The sequence below is a fragment of the Myotis nattereri genome, assembly GCF_964212035.1.
Source record: "Myotis nattereri genome assembly, chromosome: 1".
Classification (NCBI taxonomy): Eukaryota; Metazoa; Chordata; class Mammalia; order Chiroptera; family Vespertilionidae; genus Myotis; species Myotis nattereri.
Window position 1 is genome coordinate 12,444,485 of NC_138075.1, and position 23,960 is coordinate 12,468,444.

Genomic DNA, 23,960 nt, shown 5'->3' on the forward strand with positions numbered 1-23,960 from the left:
GGGGAGAAGCGTTAGAGACACAACATGATGACGCCTCCATCCCCTGCCCAGCCAGCTGTGCCCAAGGCCTAGAAAAAGCGAGAAGGGATTCCTTGGCAGAACGGGCCAGCCTGCTGGAGTGCGGGCAGCCCGCCTCGTGGTGTGTGTGCGTGTCGCCGTGTGGGTGTGTGCGTGTGTTGCCATGTGATTGTATGTGTGCATCATCCAGCCTCAGGTCCTGCCACTGCCCACGTGAGGGAGTGCGGGCTCCTGCCTGCACACCGCCTGCCTGCAGTCTCCCCGGGCTGGCTGGGCCCAGCTCTGTTTATGGAGCCTCCTCATGTGCCACTGTTTATAGCTTCTTCTCTTCACCTGCTAGCTGTCTGATGCTCCTGTGCGAATAGGGCCATCAACCTGGTCTGTCTGCCGCTGTCACTCCCAGCCATGCGAGGCTGGCCTGGGCGGCCTGAAAGGCTTTCCCTTTCTCATTGCCCTTCGTAGCCTCTGCCCTCGGGTCACCAGACAGCAGCCACTTAGAGCGTTTCCTCTCATCCTGCCCTTGCTCGGCATCTGCAAAGCCAGCTCGGGGCTGGCAGACTGGCCACGGTCCAGCATCTGAACTGAGTAGGTCAGAGAAAGAAAATGACTCAAGAAGCTGGTGAGAGCCCCAGTCAGCAAGACCCTTGATCTTTGGGGATTCCCTCGCTGCCCTCCGGGAGCTCCGCGCACCGGGCATCACTTGTGCTGGACTCCCTGTGGGTCCCTTGGCCTCTCAGTGCAGCGGGTGCTTCACTTCCAAAGAGACAGCCATGCCTCTCGTTGAAACCTCAGGCTCCAACATTGCGTAGTGGGCCATTCCCACCAGCAGCACCAGCAGTGACATTGTCTTTTTCAAACATTGCCAGTTTGCAGCCTGGGGAACATTCTGTAAGGATGCCACCGGGTCTCCCATGCTGGGTAGGACATTCAATAGGACTCGCCTTCCCCAAACATCAGGGCAGAACATTGCTGCAGCACAATCTCCTCCGCTCTGGGTTATGCTTTTAGTCAGACCCATCCAACCCCACCCCCACCCCAAAATGGCCCTGTGGACTAATTCCAGCTTCTAGGGCAGCTGTGGGCAAACTATGGCCCGCGGGTCGGATGCGGCCCGTTTGAAATGAATAGAACTAAAAAAAAAAAAAAAAGACCGTACCCTTTTATGTAATGATGTTTACTTTGAATTTATATTAGTTCACACAAACACTCCATCCATGCTTTTGTTCCGGCCCTCCGGTCCAGTTTAAGAACCCATTGCCCACCCCTGTTCTAGAGTCTGCTAAGCCCCGCGTGGCTGTCCCCTTGACAAGCCCTGTGAGTCATCTGGAACCCCACTCAGGGAACTGTTTGAAGCCAGGAGTCAGATCACCATTACTCATCTTCAAAGACTTATCTAATCCCTGGTGGGAATGTTCCCAGAGAGGAAGTCCAGAGAATAAACACAACAGCAAAGCTGGTGCATCCCGCTCCCTGCCTGGAACCGGGAACATACCAGACCCACGGGGCATCGGGGAAGAGAGACAACCAGGAAGTCAGTTCCCCTTGCAGGCGCCTCCCAGCATCCTTCCTTCCAAGTGAGCAGGTGGCGGCGCCGACTTCAGGAAAAGGGAGGACTGTTGATCACCTGGCTGCTCGGCTTGTGGCCTTGGGCAGCGTTCATTGGCCAGGGCTGCCCTCCAAGGGCAGCAGCAGGAGCTCAGGTTAATTTTAGAAGCTGTGCAAACCAAGGAAGGGAAGCACCAGGGGGATGAGGAAGTGGGGGGGGGGGCCGCTTGGGGGGAATTTGTCTTGTGCCACAGGCTTTTTTTATCAAGATGATCGCATGCCGATGCTGCCGCTTGATGTCCTCTCTCTTGGGTGTGAGTGTTGCTTTCCTGCGGGTTAGAGATAAGAAAGTTCAGGGTCAGTCTGTTGATGTAAGAGGAAGGGGTGGATCAGCCCAGGTGCTGATGTCCTTGGCACCTGGTTCCAGCAGGTTGAGAGTCTCAGGTGTGTGTGTCTTCTCACCTGCAAACGCCACACGATGTAGCGACAGGGATGGTGCTGGAGCCTGTGTCTTTTCCTGCAAGAACCACAGACCCGAGCTAGCCATTCCCGTTGATTTTAAATGTCCAGTTTCTTATTGCATCTTCTCTAGCTGCAGCCTCGGTGTCACCCAGCTCACTGGGCGGGGTGCACTGGCTGTAAAGTGCTTCATGTGCTTTGATAGACTTTGAGGGAAACACAGAGTAAAAGGAGCAGACAGCCAGACGGGCTCCTCCAGAAAGGGCCGAGGATTGGGCCTCACGCTCCTTTAGGATCCCAGAATCAAAACAGACCTCAGGACGCCTTTCTCACACCTTGACCTTAACCTGCTTGTGTTCCTGACACCTGGGATGGGGACAGAAAGGAGAAGAGATGGGGAACAGTTCCGAGTCACAGCTGGTCGCTGGCAGTCAGAGAGCAAATGGGAACACGTGCGCCATCCCGCCGCCAGGAGCCTGCCAGGGATGAGGACTGAGCGATGCCGGGGTTGGCAGAGGCAGCGATCCATTGCAGCTCATTTGAGAACGAGCTCAGGATTCTGAGGAGCCTGGAGTCTTGGGAGGAAGTAGCTGAGGGGAAGCCTTTTGATGCTGGGAGGTAGCTGTGTCCTGAGATTCTCTTTGAAATGAATGAGGTTCATTAAACAGGAGGGTGTTTTAATGGGTGAATGCAGAGGTAGGGGTGACTACAAACAGCATGAGAGGCTGAACGGATGTCCCCTGTCTTGACCGGGTCAGGCCCTGTGCCTTACAGATCATGGATAAGATGGTGGGACGATGCGCTTATAGGATGGGCCAGCCTCCCAGCTAAGCCATTTATGTAACTTGTCTTACTTAATCCTTAAAACAGTCCCGTGAGGCTTGTTTGTGCGTGTTTACAGGTGAGGAAACTGAGGCTCAGAAAGGTTGAGGCACTTGCCCAAGGCCACAGAGCTCGTGGTGGGACAAGACTTCAGGTGGCGGCCCTGCTGCCCCGAGTGTCCGCCTGCCGATACGGGATCCTTCATCCATGAAGGCAGCAATGAGATGAGGAGCGGAGGACCCGCTTCCTCAGGTTCCCTCCCTGTTGGCCATGCCTAAAGGTCTGGGCACGCAGGCAGGGGATTCTGGGCACGGGCACCGCTCTCGGGGCTGCTTTTCTCTCCTTCGACTGGCAGGTGATTCAGTGATTACACCCGAGTCCCCGAGAGCACACGCTCCGTGACTCCCATCTGGTCTCTCTTGGTTCCAAGCTCCCCAGGCCTTGTCCCACGGTGACAGGATGTGGACAGGGGAACAGAAGCCACATAAGAGCAGTTGTTGCTCTTTCATTTTAGGGTTTGTTTTTTGTTGTTGTGGATGGGTATTTTTATCCCCCTCCGAAGATCCGTTTTTATTGATTTGAGAGAGAGAGACATCCATGTGAGAGAGAAACATCGATTAATTGCCTCCCAGACATGCCCCAGCCAAGGATGGTACCTGCAACCCAGGTAGGTGCACTGACCAGGAATTGAACCCACAGCCTTTTGGTGTACGGGACGACGCTCCAACCAACTGAGCCATCGTCCAGGGCTCGTTTTGTTCTTAACGGGCTTTCGGCTCACGGGTCACTTCAGGATTGCTCTGTGGGTGTTGATTGTGTTGGTGATGACGATGATACTGACAACTAATGTGTGATTTTCTACGTAACGGTGCCTTCATTAACTCAGTTAAATCTCCAAATACTCTGTGAGATAAATACCAAATTTTGGCCCCATCTTAAGTAGCTTTTTCAGGGACACAGGCAGCAAATGACAGATGGAGTGCATACCCAGGTCGTCCGACACCAGAATCTGCCTCGCGGCCATGGTGTGTAAGACCACCTCCTCCTCCTCCTCAGGACGCTGTAATGGTTTTCACAGGATCTGGGGGATACAATCCAAACGCATCACATTCCTGCTAGAACTGGCTGCTTTAGCAAAATGACGTTTTCATTCCTGCGCACAGTGTGCTTTTTATCACTTCCAGGCCTTGTATGTGTTGTTCCTCTGCCTACAGGAAGTCTTCCCAGATACCCCTTACTTTGGGCTAGGTGTCTCCTTCTTTCATGTCTTAGTGTACTTTCATTGCCTCTAATTCCCTTTCCGTCCCACTTAAGCTGTGGTGCCGCTCTGTCCCCTTCACCTCATACATACCCAGGTACTTGTAAAAGATGGAATGTATTCATTGCTATGATCTGTATATGGGACTGGGATAATTTTTACTGTCAAGAATGCTAACTGTTCAGGCTTTAAATATTTATCGGGGGATCTGTTCTATCAGACTCCTGCTCTTGATGAGGTCCTAGGGACGGAGGTATTAGGCAGTGTTATCAGAATTAGACTGCGTCGGTGGATATCTAAACCATACAGCAAAATAATTATGAAATCCTTTCCCTCTGTCTGCAAATCCCAGAGTTGTGCTGGTTTTGCATGTCTTTCCTTGAGAACTCTCAGTATTTCCCCCTATATTTTCTTCTCAAAGTTGTAGGATGTAGTTCTTACATTTAGGTTTATGATCCGTTTCTAATTAACTTTCATGTATGGGTAAGAGGTTAAGATCAAGGTTAACTTTTTCCCCAAAAGGCTCTTCAATTGTTCTAATTCTCCTTTCCCCCATGGTGTTGTCTTGATGCTTCTGTCCAAAACTAGTTGACCAGCCTGGCTCAGAGGTTAAGTGTCAACCTATGAACCAGGAGGTCATGGTTCGATTCCCGGTCAGGGCATATGCCCAGGTTGTGGGCTCGATCCCCAGTGTGGGGTGTGCAGGCGGCAGCCAGTCGATGATTATCTCTCATCATTGATGTTTCCATCTATCTCTTCCTCTCCCTTCCTCTCTGAAATCAATAAAATCATATTTAAAAAACAAAAAACACCAGTTCACCACATGTATGTGGGTCTAGTTCTGGATTCTAGTTTGTTGCATTGTTCTCAATGTCTATACATCATAGGCCAATACCACACTGCCTTGTAGCTTTATAGGAAGTCTTGAAATCAGATCATATAAATCAAGTAATATAAATTTTAGCCCTCTTTCTTATAGAGAACTTATCAACTAAGCTATTTATAGTAATTAGCTATAGCATCACATTATAACCGGTTTCATGCTTTGAAAATACTTGGTGCATCTCCTGTTTTAGTTGATCTGTTATCTGAAATCTGGCTAATAGAAAGGGGCAGGTAGGAGTTTTTGATCTGGTTAAGCCTAATGTCACAATTAAATATGGTAAGGAACAGCACTGCTTTTAATTTTATCTTCTGCCCCACCTTTTGAAAAACCTAGTAGCCAGAGCCTTATGCACCCAGGCAGATGTGGCTCAGCTGGTTGGGCGTCATCCCGTGGACCAAAAGGTCTCCAGTTTGATTCCTGGTCGGGGCATATGCCCAGGTTGCAGGCTCAATCCCCGATGGGGAGCATGCAGGAGGCAGCAGATCGATGTTTTACTCTCGCATCAATGTTTTTCTCTCTCTCTTCCTCTCCCTCTAAAAATTAAAAGACAAATTTTTAAAAAAGAGCCTTATGCACACCTGTAAGACAAATGACAGAACTACTAGCACAAGCTCCAGAATGCCCAAGGAATCAGTCTATAATGTTACCCCATATTCAAGAGTGGAATTCATCCTACATGGTTAAAGGTTTAGAATATTCATGTAAGCATGTTCTTAGAGACGTAAAACTTAAATAAGTGAAAAGTATGTACGTGTTTTGTAAAAAGGGTTTGTTCCACACAAATAATACCCAGAGTGGTTTCCATTTTGGAATGTATAATTTTTCAGGGTGTTTTGGGGATGTGTGGTCTTTGAGAAAACACAATTCACTCACCTTGCCTCGGCGTGAGACTGCGCCAGGGGCTCCAGGGGCTCTACGGACGCTGACAGCAGAAGGGGTCCTAGCGAGCACTGTTCAGAGAGGGAAAGGGAGATTGGGACGTGCCCAGGAAGAGCTGACATTAAATCCCAGGCGTGCCAGTGTCCTCACCTCGTGAAGCACACCTGGCACCGTAGATGCATGGAAGGGTGCTGGCAGGTACAGTGAGAACATGAGCTTGGACCAGGTGAATCTGCTGTTGGGGGTCAAAAAAATGTCAGGCGTCGGGGATTTCCTGTGGTTACCCTGTTAGGTAAGCCCTCAGACAAAATCAGGTGGTGGGAAGCCACTGTGAATGTGTATGGAAAATGGACAGGATCCGATGGCTGTGGGCGAGAAGGTTGGCTTAGGGTTGGCTGGGTTGGTCAGAGAAGGTGGACTGTTAAGAGGACCCAGGAGGTTTGGTTGGGGAAAGCCTCGGGAAGGACCAGGTGGGGCCCTCGGAGTGGGCTCCGGGCGACTGAGGCAGAAGCCAGAGCCTGGCCCTCGACCCTGCGTTCCAGTGACAGCGCCGGGCAGCGGGCGTGAACTGTGTTGTGAGTGCCAAGGACCTTGTAGAATCTGCTTTGCTGTTATTTCTGTCTATTCCCTTGCTGGGCTAAGGATAGGAAGGTGTGCTCAGCCTCTGACAGGATGGGTGGAGATGCCCTTGTTGGGCACCTGCGTTCTGTGGCCAGCGATCCTGAGACCTTGCGAGGGCCTGGCTAGAGGTGAGAGCTTAGATTTAGTAAATGCAAGCAAATAATGTCTGAAGCCCACCCTCCCCAACTCGGCTTTCTTAACAAGGCGTCAGTCATTTGGTCGTAAGCTGTTGGCTCACCTGGCTGACCGAGTGTCCTTTCTTGAGGCGTGCTGTCTTTCTGTCTTTCTTCTTTCTGTCTTTCTGCCGCGCACTCTCTTGGCATCTTCGTGAGTCTGTCTCTGTGCTTTTTTTCTTGGCCTCTGCTTGCTCTCTATTCTTTTTAACTAACAGCTTTTTTTTTTCTCTCTCCCTCTCTCTCTCCCTCCAAAACTTCTGACTCAGAATGACATCTTCACAGTTGAACTCACCTGCGGTGTCTTCTTGTCGCCCTTGCAGTTCCGCCAGGAGTGATCCAGAACGGAGCGCGGGTGCTGAGCCGAGGCCTGTTCCCCGGAGTCCGGCCATTGCCAATCACTCCCATCGGAATGACGGCCGCCATGAGGTAAGGGGGGCGCTGGCTGGGCAGAGCCTGCCTGGGGAGTGGGAAAGGCATCGTGGGTCCTGCGGGGGCCACTTGGTGGGATGGAGGGAAACGGCCTCTAAGGAGTGAAGATAATAAACCCGGTTTGGGTGTTTAAAAAGTCACTCCCAGCGACCCCAGTCCAAACACCAGCTTCTCCTTCTCAGCCTGTCAGATGATCCTGGTCTCCGTGCAGGTGAGATGAAGACAGATCAAATTAAGTGGGTTAGAAAACAGGGTAAGGTGGGTAGAGGGGATGGTGAGCAATTTGTTCAAGATCCTGGCTGTAGACACAGGCCTGTCACTTACCAGTGCCCTGCCTTTGGGTGGATGTCTGACCTCTCTGGGCCCCAGTTCCCTCCTCCATGAAGCTCCTCAAATCAAATGCCAAAGCGTGCGTGAGAAGTGCCGAGGTACCTGGTCTATAAATAACGGGGCATCGTTTCCCTGCTTCTAAGAATCAGGTCACTTGCCAAATCAGAAGAACTAGGGTCCTGCGCCAGCGTGGATGTCTGCTCCGACTGGCTCTGCTGCCTCCCTGCCCACTTCCGCCCACCCAGCCACCACCAGCCATCTGCAGAACCTTCCAGGTCTCCCACCACATCACCCAGCACCCATCCCCGTCCCCCCATCTCCTGGAGCCATATTTGTTCCCCAGATATGTCCAGGATTTGCCCGTCTTATTCAAGCCGTGTCCTCCCCGTAGGTTTCCCTCAGCCTCCACACACACGGCAGCACGTCCTTCAGGGCCCGTCACGAGCATGATCCCCTCACAGACCTTTTCTGAACACGGCATCCGCTACAGGAATGAATTGCTGCTGCAGAGATGAAGAGGCGTTAGGGTGATGGAGGAACAGGAAACGCACAGGGAGGGCATGTCCCTTCTTCCTCCACCCCTCCCCAGTCTCTCTGTGGCGCCCCCTCTTGTCCAAGCCTCCTATGGACCAGGTGGTACAGCAGAAATGTGGCTGGCACAGCCCAGCCCTAGCCCTTTTGCAGGAAACACTGGAAGGGTGGCTTTGGGCTGAGTGACAATAGCCTCCTAATGGCACAGCTTGCTCAAAGCCTGCCCACAACCAAAGCACCGTTGTCGAAGAGTGCCCTTCCTGAACTCATAGGAGTTCGGAGAATTGTTTCGGTATCCAACCACAATTTGCAGAAACTGGACAAGTTACCATTGCCATGGAGATAAGCCGTTAAAGAAAACCATCATGCATTTCCAGCGCACCGTCCAATGCCGCACCTCCCACCCCAGTTTTAAGAGAAATAGGGCAGAGATGTGTTGCAAGCTCTGTAAGGTCAAGGACCCTTGCTAATTATACCTGTGCCCTCTTTATGTCCCCAATGCCTGGCAGATAGACACTGAGATGCTTTTTGGGGGGAAAACACACACATAAATATACATCGATATTTGCAGAATCAGTGTCCGGGTAAAACTCAATAAGAAGTGTTTGTGAGAGTCCTGGCCCATGTGGCTCAGCTGGTTGCAGCATCGTCCTCTCCTGGTGCCACCAGGAGATTGCTTGAACCGTTCCTGTCAGGGAAGATGCCCATGTTGTGGGCTTGATCCCCAGTAGGAGGGTGCAGGAGGCAGCCATGCATTCTCACATCAATGTGTGTCTCTCCCTCTCCCTTCTCTCTCTACAAAAACTCAGTAAACTATTCTTAAAAACAAAAAAAAAAGAAGAAGAAAAAAAGTGTGAGGGAGAAGATCTTGTTTTGTTCTTTCACCTTCGTTATAATTTCAATTTCTTTTTAGTTTGGCCATGTCTCCATAGAACCAGACGCGGCTGAGGTTAAAAGGGAAATAGCTAAGAGGGAGTAAAACAGCAGCAGACGTCCTCTGCCACACCACGTGGCGGCGACCAAGGGTGCCCGGGGGGCGCACATGTTTGCGGGGGTTGTGGGCCGCTGTCCCTGTCAGTCCAGCTGCGGCTGGAGGGAGGGCCGGGGAGTCATTAGCACCCACTAAAGACCAATTTTCTCCTCTGCTTCGTGTGACAGGTCTTCTGTGTGAGTCTAAGAGACTTCTCCTTAAGTGAAAATATTTGTCTTTCAGGGATTTTTTTTTTCCTCCACTGAGTGGCAAAGGCCATGTTTGTTTGTCTTAACTCTGAAACCATTATTGACTTAGATGAAGTGTTACTTTTATTAGCTGATCATTACACAGCTTGTATTTGCTGGGTTCCCTTGCATATAATTATGATGTGAAATCTCCTTGTAAGAGTATCTGTCAATAGTGTAATTGACTTTACAGTGTTGACTTTTTACTCAATAACCTGAGATTGGCCCATCCATACACGTTGGAATCCTACTTATTTTTAAATCTGCCTGGGCAGAGAGTCCTCAAGACACATGATCCTCAAAATAACTGCTCACACGTCTTAAAGTTTTATGCCTGTGTCTTCTGGTGCTTTCCCAGTGGGGTTTCTTCCAGAGAATACATTGAATGCAAGAAACAGCTACCGCCCTAGAAGCACTGTTTCTGGCCCCCTTGAGAGACGGGAACCCCAGATTTCTTCCATTAATAGCATTATGGGCTGCCTCCAGGTAGGGGCCCTGGATCTGGGCCACCTTGCTTTCAACTATCAGGGTTCTTTTTGGCCCCAAGTCACCACTCAGGTGGCAGAGAGGACTTGAATGTCTAGGGCTTTCCAGAGGAGTGGGGTTCTTCATAGGACAACAAAGCCCAGAGATTGTACACGCGGGCTTGGGAAACCAGTTTCCTGGGTTCGTATCCTGTAGCTTTGTGACCTGGGGTGAGTGTACCTGGAAGAATCAGCACCTGCCTCGGGATTAACACTGATGTGCCTGGCACAGAGTATGCGTTATGCAGGTGCTTGATAAATAAGGTGGAAAACAGCCCGATTCAGAAATGGGCAAAGAACTTGAATAGACATTTCTCCAAAGAAGATACACAAAGGGCCAGTAAGTATGCACACGGAAAGATGCTCAACATCTCTGTTCACTAGGGAAATGCAAATCAAAACACCAGTGAGATGCCATTTCACACCCATTAAAGTGGTTACTATCAAAAAACACACAGAAAATAACAAGTGTTGCCAGGGATGTGGAAAATGGGAATCCTTACGCACTATTGGTGGGAAGGTAAAATGGTGCAGCCACTGTGGAAAATGGTGTGGACCCATAGCATTTAAGTTCCTTAAAACAGAATGGCCACATGATCCAGCAATTCCACTTCTGGGTACATACCCAAAAGAATTGAAAGCAGGGTCTTAAGGAGATACTTGTAATTCCATGTTCATAGCAGCATTATTCACAATAGCTAAAGTGTCCATGCGACCCACGCATCCATCAACAGATGAATGAATAAGTAAAATGTGGTATATACACACATAGAATATTATTCAACCTTTCAGGAAGGAAATTGTAACATATGCCACAGCATGCATGTACGTTGAGGATATTACAGTGAGTGAAGCCAGTCACAACAAGGCAAATAGTGAGTAGCCAAAATTATAGAAAGTAGAATGGTGGTTGCTCCAGGGACTGGGAGGAGAGAGTAATAGAGAGTTAGTGTTTTAATGGGTATAGAGTTAGAAACTTACAAGATGGAAAGTTCTAGAGATGGATGGTGGTGATGGTAACATAGTATTATGAATGTATTAAAGTTTGGTTGGGGGCGGGGGAGTAAAATTAATGTGGAGAGGTTCATGGATTTATCTAGCCTGCCCCCCATAGTCCCTCCCAGGTCACTTTCTGAGTACCCCAAACTGCAGGAGAAGGCTCAGATTAAGCCTGTGCTACCTTCAGAACCGCACATTTAGGGTGAAACCATTGGTTTTAAGGAATGATGGCAGTAGTCAGGAAGACAAGTCTAAACCATAGCATGTTATAAAATTAGGAAGTTCCATGTAATCACCATCTAAAGTGCTTAATTCTATTTAAGTTGCTTAGGACCTCAGGTGAAACTTCAATTTCCATGGAACATGAAGCAAGTCAGGAATTAATGGTCCTGACTTATAATACAAAATACTAATAATTAAGGTCCTGTCCAAACAGTCATCAGGAAAACCCGACTGTCAGCCTAAAATCTGCTTCCAGGCAACTGTCTTGGTCTTTCCCCTTGAGAAGATGTTTGTCACAGGTTTAGAAAGCCTGCCACCTTCAGTATAAGATCGGCTGTGGTCTGACGACACAGCTTGCGGACTGGTCCTTTTTCTGTGCTGTGTTGTGTTTTTACAGATCAAGCATCTGTCAGCTTTTGTCTTCTGAAATCATGGTCTTTGAAGCCAAGTCTGAACCTCAGTATTAGATTATGCTGAGTCTGTGCTGGGAGGGAGAGGAGGAAATACTAAAGGGATCGAGATTAAAGCAACGGGAAAAGAAATGCCAGGAGGACAGAGCAGAGGAGTTCTCACTGAACCCCCTCTCCTGTCTCTGCTTCTTGTCTCTGCTTTCGGCTCCTCTGGGCCAGAAATCTAAACATGTGAAATTTGATCATTCTAGCGTTGCTTTTCGTATTTTAAATCAATGGCATTGGTTAAAGTGTCCTGCTGGCTTTTTCTGTTGTATCTGAAAATGCTCAGAGCCCCTGGTGATTCTGGGCGATGCCACATGCAAAGCAATGGATGGAGGGGAGTTTTAGAATAATTTTTCTTCGTGTTCTGTGATCTAATGCAGAGAGGGAGTCACAATTATCTCAGTGGTTTAGGGGGACAATACACAGCTCATGGGAGAAAATTGTGCCCCGAACCCCAATCTGGAGATGACCACTGAGGTAGAACTGGGATTGTGGAACTTGTGTTTCTTCTGGAAGTGCTAACCAGCATCATAGCCCCTGGACCTGCTCTAATTACATTATTCGTGGAATTATAAGACATTCATAAACCCACCACCCAACTGAAAAAACGAAAGCAGTACTGATACCTTTGTCTTCCCTGAAAGGTAACCACAATTCCAAATTTTGTACAGGGTGGGCCAAACATAGGTATACACATGTTAGTATGTGAAACACAAGAGTTTATTCTTGTATCATTATTAATTATTGTATTATTTTCCATAAGAACATGGAGCATGAAGTAAACCTGCATTTGCCCCACTCTGTATACTGTGTCCATGTGTTTCAAAGCATTTATGATATTCATAGACTGTATATTGTTTAGTTTTGCTTGCTTTTGAGTTTTATAACTGGAACAATATACTTCCTTTCTAACTTGCTTTTTTTTTTACTCACTATTGAGTTTGTTCTGTATGTAGTTGTAATTGAATCATTTTCGTACCTGTATAATATTCCCTTCTTCAACAATACCCCACTTAGATATTTGAATCATTCACAGCCCTTTGCAATTACAAACAATGCTGCTATGGAAATTCTTTCACCTGTCTTCAGTTTCATTTCAGACGCACATCCAGGTGCAGGATTGTTGGTTGGTAGGGTATGTGCATGCTCAACTTCACAAGATGACACCAAATTGTTTCCTAAAGTGTTAGCATTCAATTTTACTCCTACTCGCAGAGTGTGATGGCTCCCATCCTCTGCATCTTCACAGACTTTCGGAACCGTCGCACTTTTTAATCTCAGCCAATTTAGTGAATATGTAATGGCATCTCATTGTGTTTGACAGTTTCCTTTTCCATTGTTACTAAAGATGTTGCAGTTTTCCATATATTTAATTGGCTTTTTGAATGTGTTCTTGATGGTTTGCCTGTTGATCATTTTGCTCATTTTTCTATTGGGTTCTCTTTTTCTTATCTTTCTAGTTCTTTGTATACTCTGAATATTAATCCTTATTTGACTGTATATGTTAACAAATAACTTTTCTAAGTTTGTTGATGGTCATTTCACCAAAATAGTATCTTTTGATGAACAGAAATTCTTCATTTTCATGCTTATTAATCTTTTTTTTTTTTTATGAAATCTGGTGTCTTAAAAATATCCCTTCTCTGAGATTATTTAGTTTTCTATAGTTCTTTTCAAAAAGATTTTAAAAGCTTTTCCTTTCACATTTAAGTCTATAATTTACCTGGCGATAGTTAATTGTTTATTTTTTTTCCCAGCATCCTTGCAAAATAAACTGCTTTAGTAATTCTAATGATTTCTCTGCTGTAAAAAATGGTGGGTTTTTTCTTTCTAATTCTTAACTTTTACTTTTCCTGTCCTATTGCACAGTTCAGGGTTTCTGAGTAAAGTAATGATTTTAGATATCTTTACATTGTTTCTTATTTTAAAGGGAGCTATGTTATTCATTCACAATTAATACAGTGTTATAGGTCTTTTAGGAAATATACTTTATCATAACAATTCTATTCATAGTTTGCTATGACATTTTATTATGAGACTGACGCGCTACCTACTGCACTAAGGAGGCAGCTGACATTTTATTATGAATGATTGTTGAATTTCATTTTTTAAAAATTTATCTCACTTAAGATAACTATAAAGTTGTTTTTGTTGTTTTACTATGGTGAATTACATTATAAATTTTCCAATTTTGAATAAGCCTGCATTTTTTAATATGCCTGCTTATGATACATTATATTTTTTACATATTACTAGAGCAGGTAATATTTTATGTATGAATTTTGCTTTTTTTTTTTTCTTTCTTTATGCCTCATGTTTCTCCGGTGCTATCTTTTTCTAGTTTTAGTGTCAAAATAACATTATTTTCATAAAATGAGTTGAGGGAGTATTCACTCTTAGATTCTTTGAAAGAGTAAGATAGGAGTTATCTTTCCATGTTTGATGGAACTTGCTTGCAAAATGGCCTGAGCTGATGTTTTCTTTGTGGGATGATTGGTAACTATTGATTTAATGTTTAATGATTATAGTATGGCTTACTTTTTAATTCCTTTTGGTCACTACAGAATTTCCATCTCACCTAAGTTTTCAAATGTATTTCCATAAAGTTATGCGTAATGCTGTCATCTCTTAAAAGATCTCCTTTAGTTATGCCTTTTTATTTTATCATCTCTTTTTGCTTAATCTTGCCATAGTTTTTTCTCAAAGAATCAACTTTTGTGTTTACTAATTACCTGTATTTTGTATCTGTTCTCTGCTTCACTCATCTCTGCTATTTTCTTTGTAATTTCCTTTCTTTCTTTGGATTTATTTTTTTTTTCTTTGTCTGGATTGAACTTTTATTTTAAACCTTTCTTTTTTCTATAAAAGTTTGAAGTTATAATTTACTTCAAACTACTACTGCTCAGTGGTATCCTATAAGTTTGGATACCTTTCATGTTATTATTATTAACAGCTCAAAATATTTTCATTTCTTTGACCCAGAGGTATTTTTAGGAGTGTGGGTTTTGTTCCTATTTATTGAGGTGACACTTGTTAACAAAATTATACAGGTTTCAGGTGCACAATTCCACAGCACATCATCTGTTACACTGTATTGTGCATGTCTCCCCCCCCCCCCCAGTCAAGTCTCTTTCCATCAGAAGTGTGTTTTTAAGTTCTCAAACCTAGAAAGAGGTGGTCATTTTTAGTTTTTAGTTACCTCTTCAACATTGATCACTAACTACAGTGCACTGTGGTCAGAGAATTGATGTATAAGATACTGCTGCTTTGAAATTTTTGGAGTTATGGTCAGTTTTTATAAGGTCTGGGTGCTTCAAAATTAATATGCCATCTCCATTATTAGCACATGCTCTATGTACGTTCATTAGAGCAAATCTTCTATCCACTAGTACTAATTGTGTGTGTGAGTGGAGGGGGCTTATCAATTGGAAAGAGAGAATAATGTATTAAAATCGGCTGTGGATTTGACTGTTTCTCCGTGTAACTCTTTCAATTTGGGATGCTTACATTTTCAAGCTGCCTTATTGGAGGTATTCATGTTTAGAACTGCTTTGTGTCCCTGGTAAATTGAACCTTTATGAATGTTTAATGACTCTGTTTATATGTAGTACAGATTTTTTTTTTTTTACTTTAAAATCCTGTGTTATGTTAATATAGCTATAGGAACATGGCATGATACAGTGTTCTCCATTATTTTACATTGACCTTTCTTTGTATGGGTTAGGTTTGTCTCTTGTAAACAGCATATGGCTTTTGGGGGGGAGTTTTTTGGATTTGTGTTAATGATCGTGACCTTTAAAAAAGATTTTAAGCAATATAACAAAATTAAATAAATAACATTTAAAAATAAACAAAAAAGACTAGCTTGCCAATTCAAAAAAAAAAATTTAGCCAATTTTTAATGACATATTTGGATTTATTTCTCCCATTTATTCTGCATTTCTGTTTGTCCCACTTTTTCCAGATTCTTTTTCCTTTCTAGCATTACTTGAAATTGATTAAAATTCTCTCACTCCTCGTTCCCTTTGTCTTTTTCTTTCCCTTTCTAATGGTTTGGAAGTTGTACATTTTATTTCTCTTCTTTCCGTGATGATCCTTTTAACATGAATATTTTTAAATGTTTAAAGTTAATCAATATTTTTAACCTCCTGATCAATACAGGGCCCTTGGAATGTTTTTACTTTGGTTCTGTTTCAGTTTCTTTTTGTTTCTTGTGGTGTTCAGTCAGTACCTAATTACATTGTCTTTGCTTATCTTCTCTTGCTGCATCTCAAACCTCCTTTTTTGGATCATTTTCCTTTTTCCTGAAATATATTTTTTAAAACTTCCCCTAGTGAGTATCTGCGCTCAGTTAAAACCCTGAAAATATATTTATTTTGCCCTAATGCTTACAAGATAGCGTTACCGGATATACATTCTGGATTGATGGTTATTTTTTCTGTCTCGCACTTTGGAATTAATGTTCTACTTTTACCTGTTTCACTGCTTCATCTTACTGTACACCTCATTAGTGTATGTTTTGTTTCTGTGACTTTAATGCTGTACAGTTTGTGATGTGTCTAGACATGGATTTCTTTTTATTTATTCTCCTCGGGACTTGCTGGCTTTCTGAATCTGAGGATTGGTACCCTCATCAAAACTAGAAAATGCTCAGCCATTTTTTATTTGGATATTGGATATTCTCCATTTTTTCCTTTCCACTCTGGAACTCCAGCTTAGAGGGATAGCTGGTTATTATAGTCCATGTTGCCCAATCTCTCTTTCATATTTTTTATCCCTTTGTCTCTCTGTGCTGCATTTTATATATATTATCTTTGGATCCATCTTCTGATTCACTAATTTGTCTCTTCTGGCTCCCACTGAGTTCTTTCATTTCAGGGATTCTATTTTTTCAGCTTTAGAAATTCTACCTGATGCCTTCCAAAATCTGCCTGCCTGGCTTTAATCATCTATTCTTCCTTTCTAATGTATTTCAGTTCCTTCTTTTTTATTTCATTTGCATACTTTACATTCTGTACCTAGTTATTTCAATATTTGCAGATTCACAGTTTTGTGTGTGTGTTTCTGTTGTCTCTTGCTTACGGTGGCTTCTTTTATGTTTAATGGGTTTTGGGTTATGAACCTGTGTTTCTTAAAATCTTATGTGTGGGAATTCTTTGTGGCCTGGGTTTTAAGTTAGGTTCTTCCAGAAAGGGTTTGTGTGTGTTTTTCAACAGTGGGCACCGTTGGGCACTTTAAACTAAATTTAGCTTGTGGGTCCCTGGTCCCCACAGTAGAATTCTGGCTTCATACCCACAGGACTTCAGGCTTGTGATTAAAATTCTCAGGGGAGGCTGTTCTTGTCTCTGGCCCCATCTGGAGCTGGGGCTGGGGCTGACTTTATCTGCACTGGCTGCCTGTGCAGGCAGTTACTTCTCCCCGCGAACCCATCGAGGGTGTCGTCATTCCCGTGCCCTGGCTGGTTACAGGTATTTTTACATTTATATGTTCCCAGTGGCCTGTTAGCTGACATGTTTGGTGATTTTAGGTTATGAGCTGCTTTTCCAATATCTGCTTGAACTTAATCTGTGGAAAGCTTCATGACCTAAATTTAGGTTCCTTTCTCCAAAAGAGGATTTGCTTTTAAACCTTCGGCTGGGCCTGGCCGCCGTGGCTCAGTGGTTGAGCAGCGACCTATGAACCAGGAGGTCACAGTCCGATTCCCCGTCAGGGCATATGCGCAGGTTGTGAGCTTGATCCCCAGTAGGAGGCGTGCAGGAGGCAGGTGATTGATGTTTCTCACATCACTGTTTCTCTTTCCTTCTCCCTTCCACTCTCTCTAAAATCAATAAAAACATTGAAAAAAACTATTTTTTAAACCTGTGCAAAGAGGAGGGAAAAGGCATGATAAACACCATATGCCTCTCACCTAGATTCTCTGAGAATTAGATTTTTGCACCACTTGCCTTATTTCCTACTCTTTTGCACTCACAATTCTCTCCCTCTCCACATATGTTCGGGGGGGGGGGGGGGTATCGTAGTCTGCTTAACTGAGCTAATAAAGTGAGTCATAAGCCCCATGTTATTAAAAAATAAGGATTCAGAATTGAATTGACTTTTCTAAAAGCCTAGAAAAAAGCCCGTTTACTCACCCAAGTGTAGTTGAGTTCACTTTGAAACTGTTTTTTGCTAGTTTGGCGGACTCATTACTGAATTTTTAGATTCAACAGTAGTTACCTGAAACAACAAAGATCGAGAGAGCCATTCTATGAGATTTCATTTTCATTTGCCGTCATGACTATTAATAGCTACCTGTGCAATGAATTACATGAACAAAGTTTCCTATTTGGTAGCACCTCACAGGCATCCTCTCCTGGCCACTTTTATGTTCCCCAAGGCAGCCGAGAAACAGGAAGTCTGCAGAACATAGGTACACAGCTCAGGGCCATGTTGACAGGCAAGCAAGCCCCTGAAGCATTTCTTCCCTCGGGCCTCTCTGCTCCTACTTTATGCTGCATTCCCATACGGCTCCTGAGCTGGAACAGAAAGAAACGGCACCACTCGGGGTAAGCGCGGTGCAGCAGCGGGCAGTCTGACAGGAGAGGAGACCAAGTGAGAACTCTCCGTGCCCACTGAGAGCTGCCCTCCGTGGTCGGACTTTTCATTGGTCACACTGCCCTGGCAGGCAGAGAGGTGCGCTGAAGCTCACAGATAAACTTGCTGGATGTCTGTCTGTCTGACAAGCCAGGTTCTTTCTATAAGGACTTGGAGGGGAGGGGTGGCATGGGTCTGGGATCCTAGAGAACGGGACAACCTGGGGCCCTTCTGGACCTGCTAGGACGTCGTTGTGCCAGTGCACACATTGTGACTGTGGGGTTGATCAGGGAGGGCTTGAGACATCTAGCAGAGGCTGCGTTCTAACACCGGCCCTCATGCGTTTTGCTGGTGCGCATTACTGCTGGTGCGTGCCACCGCCTGGTGCACGTTCCCACCAGCTTAAATGTAGTAGGGCACCGAGGAGAGGAAGACCCTTGCCCTCACTCCCTGCTTCACCATTGATCACAGGGACTCGCCTCCCTTTCAGCTGCTGTCCGGGCTGCAGCCAGAGTCTTGCTGAGCCCATAGGCCCCAGGGTTGGCAGGAGAAGAAGGGGCGGGCTCACAGCTGCAGCTCATCAGTGGGCCTGACCCCATCGCCTTCCCAGGGCCATATCCTTAGGGAGTATGCGATAAGGCGTGTGGGTGGAGGTCCGCAGTCATCTTCCCAGACTTCCCACTCTCTGCCACACACCTCCGTCTGCTCCCGCCCTTCTCTCTGCTGTGTGCCCACTCTGCACCCGACACAGCGCTAGGCCCTGGAGAGGTACCAGTGACTGGGCCCTGCCTTAGGGAGCTGACGCTGTAATGGGAATCACAGACCTGGAACAGGTCACCACGTGATGATATGAGGACTCCTCTCTGTGGAGGACCTAGATTTGGGGCTCTGCAGGAAGGAAAGTGTGCTCATGTCGCCCAGAAACGTACCAGCAGGTGGATGAGCTTAGAAGAAACACGGGTGGTGCCATACAGCATCTCCTCCCTGCCCTAAGCCTTCAGCCCTCACCTTCGGCTTCAGAAGCCATCTGTGCCACAGACCTTTTGCTTGCGGCCTCCTCTGCCCCCTCCACTCTAAGTAGCCCTTCCCTCCCTTGAGGATTCACCTCTCTGCTCACCCAGCCTCCCGAATACCTGCTGTGCCAGACACCATCGTATCACAGTGGCCATGTAAACGGGATCGGTGCCCACCCCAAGGAGCGTGCAGCCTCACGCTGACAGCAGGCGCTGGTCCAGACACATGCCGGCGTTCTCTCACGTCCTGGGCCCATGACCCTGTGCAGCGGGTGCAGCCTCTTTTCCCACTTAGCTCCTGAGGAAGCATAGAGGAGGTCTGGTCATTGTTAGACGTGAAGCAACAAAATGACTAGAGGCATGGAGAGTGCTGTCGGGCTCTGATGGGAATGGAACGGAAGGCGGGGAACTGAGCTGTGGGCAAATCAGAAAGGAGTGGAGCGGATCTGATGGGGTGGCTAAGCGCTCGATCGTGGCTCTGCTGCTTATGAGCTGTGGCGGCTCTAGGTAAATTCCTAAACTTCTCCAGATCCTCCTTCTGGCACCTGTACAGTTAGGATGCTCATGGCCGCTCTGGAGTTCAACGCCGTCATCTATGCAGGTTCGCAGGCGCCTGGCGGGTGCTCCCCCTCCTGGGGTCTAACCGTGACCTGCTGGCCTGTCGGCGTCTGTGTGGCGGTGCCTGTACCTGGTCCCACCTGGGACCCTCCCCAGGCCATGCGTTCATGTGGGGCGTTCAGTGAATACCTGTAGGATGAAGGGGGGAAGGAGGGAAGCCTGAGTGGGTAGCCGTCCCCACCGGCAGGTACCTCTTCGCTGCAGGCGGGGTTCAGTCTTCCTACCGCAGCAGCGTGAGCAGGACGCGGGTCTTTCCTCGGAAGTACGTGCCCGGCCGCCTCCGCGGTGTCTGACCCTCCGTGCTGGCGGGTCTGCGAAGCCCAGCACCGCTCGACCCTGAGGGTTTCCATGGAGACCCTGTAGCCACCGCTGTGGCCTCCGAAGCGTGTTGTTTTGGTGGCTCAGCCGCGCACACTCAGTGAAAAGGCCAGTGATGGGGGGACGGGGTGCAGGACGCCGACTTTCCGGCCGCCTTGGCACGTGGCCAGCTTGCGCCTCCCAGGGCTGGACGTGTCCGCGCATCAGGGGGGCGGTGGGGGCCTCATCGCAGGGTCTCACCCGTGTCCCCTCTGTCTCCCCTCCGTCCCCGCCCGCAGGAACGGCCTGGGCAGCGGCAGGACACGGACAGAGAGCGAGCCGTCGTGCGGCTCCCCGGTGGTCAGCGGGGACCCCAAGGAGGATCACAACTACAGCAGTGCCAAGGCCGCCGCCGCCAGGAGCGCCTCGCCCGCCAGCGACTCGGTCTCCTCCTCCTCGGCCGAGGACCACGAGGAGTTTGCCACCAAGGGGAGCCAGGAGGGCAGCGAGGGCAGCGTGCCGAGCCGCGAGAGCCACAGCGAGGCGGAGGCGGAGGAGGACGAGCGCAAGCACGGCCCCCGGGAGGCCCCGGGCGACGGCGGCGGCGCGGCCCCGCACAAGAAGCGCCAGCACCTCGCCAAGGCCCGGCGGGTCCCCAGCGACACGCTGCCCCTCAAAAAGAGACGCACGGAGAAGCCCCCCGAGAGCGACGACGAGGAGATGAAGGAGGCGGCGGGGTCGCTCCTGCACTTGGCAGGCATTCGGTCCTGTTTGAACAACATCACCAATCGGACGGCAAAGGGGCAGAAAGAGCAAAAGGAAACCACGAAAAATTAAAAAAAAAAAACAAGTCACTGATTTGTTTTGAACTGAACGGCCATTTGGTTTCAGCATGTCAGGAGATTTCTAATGATTTGTGGCAATATCAGCAATTTCTTTTTTTTTTTTTCTTTTCTTTGTTTTGGGTTTGGTTTTCTTTCCTTTCTTGTTTTCTTTTCTTCTCTAATTTGCCCCCCTCCCCCCTCCTTTGTTTTGGACCCTTGAGAATTTTACGTTTAAAGGAGATTGAAGCCATAGACTCATTGACATTCAGCTGTTTTACAAACGCTTCTCATTATCTGAAGACAAAACCGAAAAAGCCAAAATTTATCATTGCTTCCTCCCGCTGGCCCGAGGCCGTGGCTGGCTCCGCAGGGGTGTCGAGGATGCGGCGGAAAGCCCGTGTTTGGCACCTGCAAGGCAAGGTCATCATCGGTCAGGCCTAACCGTTAGGTTTACAAGGTCAGGATGTCCACCCAGTGGGGTTCGCTGAGTGAATGTGCGTGAGGCAACTGGGGAGAAGGAAGAGCCCCTCGCCCCCCAGGAGCAGGCCCAGGCTTGTGGCACCAGGCAGCGTCTCGTGCCAGGAAACCCTGGGCACTGCCGCTCAGCGTGCGGGGTGGGGGCGGGGTCCCCGGGCCTCAGTGCTTCTTAGTCCTGAAGCCTCCTGATGTCTGGCGGCGGACACTGGACCATTCACGGACACTGGTGTCAATGACTTAAGGAAAGGAAATGGGGTCAGTTTTTAGTGATGTTCCTAATCATTGAATTCTGTTCTATCTGAAATTAAGAGAATGTTCCACAAGCCATAAGCCTGAAGGGTTGGCCCTGCACACACACACACACATACACACACACGAGAGTGAGAGAAAAGCCACAGACAGGCTGTTTTCTTAACTGCCCAAGTGAAAATCAAGTCCAAGAAATTACAATAGTTGTCAAGGAAGGAAAAAATGGTACAAACCTTTTTTTTGTCAAAACTATTTGATCCAAGCGGGGGGAAAAAACAAGCAAAAAGCTATGGAACCTGCCATTAGTACTGTGGTCTATTTTTTAAAGATGAAAGGCACATTGATGGACACACACACACACACACACACAAAAAAAATGTGGCAAAAAGGCAAAAGAAAACTCCTATACTGCCCTCAAAATGGAGTTTGCAGATCATGTCAGTCAGGATTCATCTTTGCAAAAATCAGTGATTTCCACAGTCAGCCCGTTGTAGCCAGCAGAAATTTCCGATCCACAATGCATGGATTCCTTCTAAAAAGAAAAAGGAAAAAAAAAAATCATAAAAACACAAACTTTTTTTTATTCAAAAATAAAGTTCTTGTAAGGTAAATAATGTATTTAGCATGAAGCATGAATTATTTTCATATAAATATAGAACATAGAGAAAAGGCTATGCCTCTCATGTTTAAGCCTTAGGCTTAGAGGTTCTTTGGGTTTTCTTTTTTGTTTTGTTTTTCCTTTTGTTTTGGTTTTTTTTCCCCAATTATTTTGTTTTGGTTTTTTGAAGCAGGTGTTTAAGGTTTAACCTTCTTCAGGGACAAATTCTGACTGTTGGGGAACTAACTCTGCAATATAAAACTATTTCATGTTCCGGTAGGGCCTGCCTTGTCTGCACTTCAGCCCCAACCCCCTTCTGATTCTCTGTGGAAAGTGTGTCCTTTCTCTAGTGTCTGGACATGTTTATCATGATGCAATAATGTGAGGGCAAACTTCGTAGCGAGTGTGTATGTTCGAATCGAGAGAATTAGGGGACGCTGACTGGGGAAACCATCACCGCAATTTGGTCCTAGGAAAAAGGCAGTGGATAATTATGCAAATTCGTCAGGAGAAGGGAAACAACGCTAATGGGCCTTATTAGATGAGGGTGTGAGTTAGGGGTCCTGGGAAGGCGGAAGCGACACAGGTGTGGGAAGGACCGGCCCATAGTTTTCCTGTGACTCTCTGTCACGGTGGGAAGGCGGGGCCGGCCATCTCTCCCACCTCCGCACACGAACCAGCCTGGATTTAAGCCCATCTAGATTGTGAGAGCAAAAACTCAGACCACAGGACGATGTCCCGCAGCCCAGAAACTCCCGTCCTCTTTGCCTAAAGGTGACTGGGGGAGACCCAAAGAGAAGCCTAAGTGTGATCTCCCACCCAAGCGGAGGGGAATTGTGAGACACCAACAAAAACCCGCCACTGTGGCTCAGGATGTGACGGGGAGGGACAGAAGTGGGTCGTGTTGATCTTTAAAAACGGGCAGGGAAACTGCTGCGTGCCTCATGCCCAGCTTCCTGTGGTTGCTGATGAGAGACCCTGAAGAAGTCGCCTGCACACCAGGTCGACTTCGTTATCTGAACCTGAACCTGAACTCTTCCCGCATGTTCAGTCAGTGGGGAGAAGGGAGTAAGGATATAGTTTTGAAGTACTCCGTTCCCTCCATCTCACCCAACATTCGACACCCCAAAAGCCATGCACAGCTCTGAAACCCGAGGGACACTGGTTTGTGTTGTCACCTGATCAAGCCCAGGAAACACCGCCCCACCCCCCAGGTAAAATGTAGACTTCCCCCCCAGAAAGGCAGATACAGGTTCAGGACTGTTTCTGGCAAGGGAGGGGGGGCGGTTCTTCCAATTTAAACCCCCCACGGTGGGCTGTCTCCCCTCATTTCATTTTTCTAAAGGAGCAAAGGCCTCTTTTAGAAAATAATAAAATGCAATGTGTGTGATTTACTTTTCTGATCTCTCTTGAGAAATAGATAACTATCTTATAAAAGTGTGTTCTTAACTCCAGAACCACTCTTTTTGCATAAATACCTCATTGGGCAGCTTTCTAAGTGTTATTTCCCTTGAGTTCCCTCGGCCCCTTCGCAGGGGCTGCCGGGGGACTTCCAGGGAAAACTTTAGTGAGGGTACTTTTTTCTATTTTTCTTCTGTTTTGGGGGGCATACACATGCATAACCAAAACAATGGCTCAATTGTGTTTAAACTTTGTATTTCGATTGTTTGGGGGGGGGGGGATGTGTACGTGGCCGTTTGTAGTGAGTTCATTGCCGAAGGAGGCTGTCCACCCCCTCACCACGCCAGGGGCAGGAGCACCCCCTCCCCAGCCCCTCCAGGAGCAGCAGAGAATTTAAGCACAAGCCTATTTGTGAGAGAGTCTTTTTGCTCGCGTGTCATTCACTTCAGTCTTGGAATTCCTTCCCGAACGTCAGGTGTTCTGTAGCTTCCACACCAGCCTGTGTACTCATTAGTCTGACAGGTCGCCTGGGCTCCAT

At 47.1% G+C, this 23,960-nt stretch overlaps 1 protein-coding gene across 3 annotated transcripts in view; it reads left to right on the forward strand.

Moving 5' to 3' along the window:
• The window catches only part of FOXN3 (forkhead box N3), a 273,689-nt gene extending 251,659 nt beyond the window's left edge, over positions 1-22,030 (forward strand). For 2 of the 3 annotated variants that reach the window (XM_081099676.1, XM_081099675.1), the window contains 2 exons: positions 6,985-7,090; positions 20,173-21,957. In XM_081099676.1, the coding sequence (XP_080955802.1) occupies positions 6,985-7,090; positions 20,173-20,710 (644 nt within the window). In that variant the 3' untranslated portion in view covers positions 20,711-21,957. Of the gene's footprint in view, positions 1-6,984; positions 7,091-20,172 lie in introns of all 3 variants that reach the window. The other variant, XM_081099677.1, reaches the window with a different exon arrangement.
• The last annotated feature ends 1,930 nt before the right edge of the window (positions 22,031-23,960 follow it).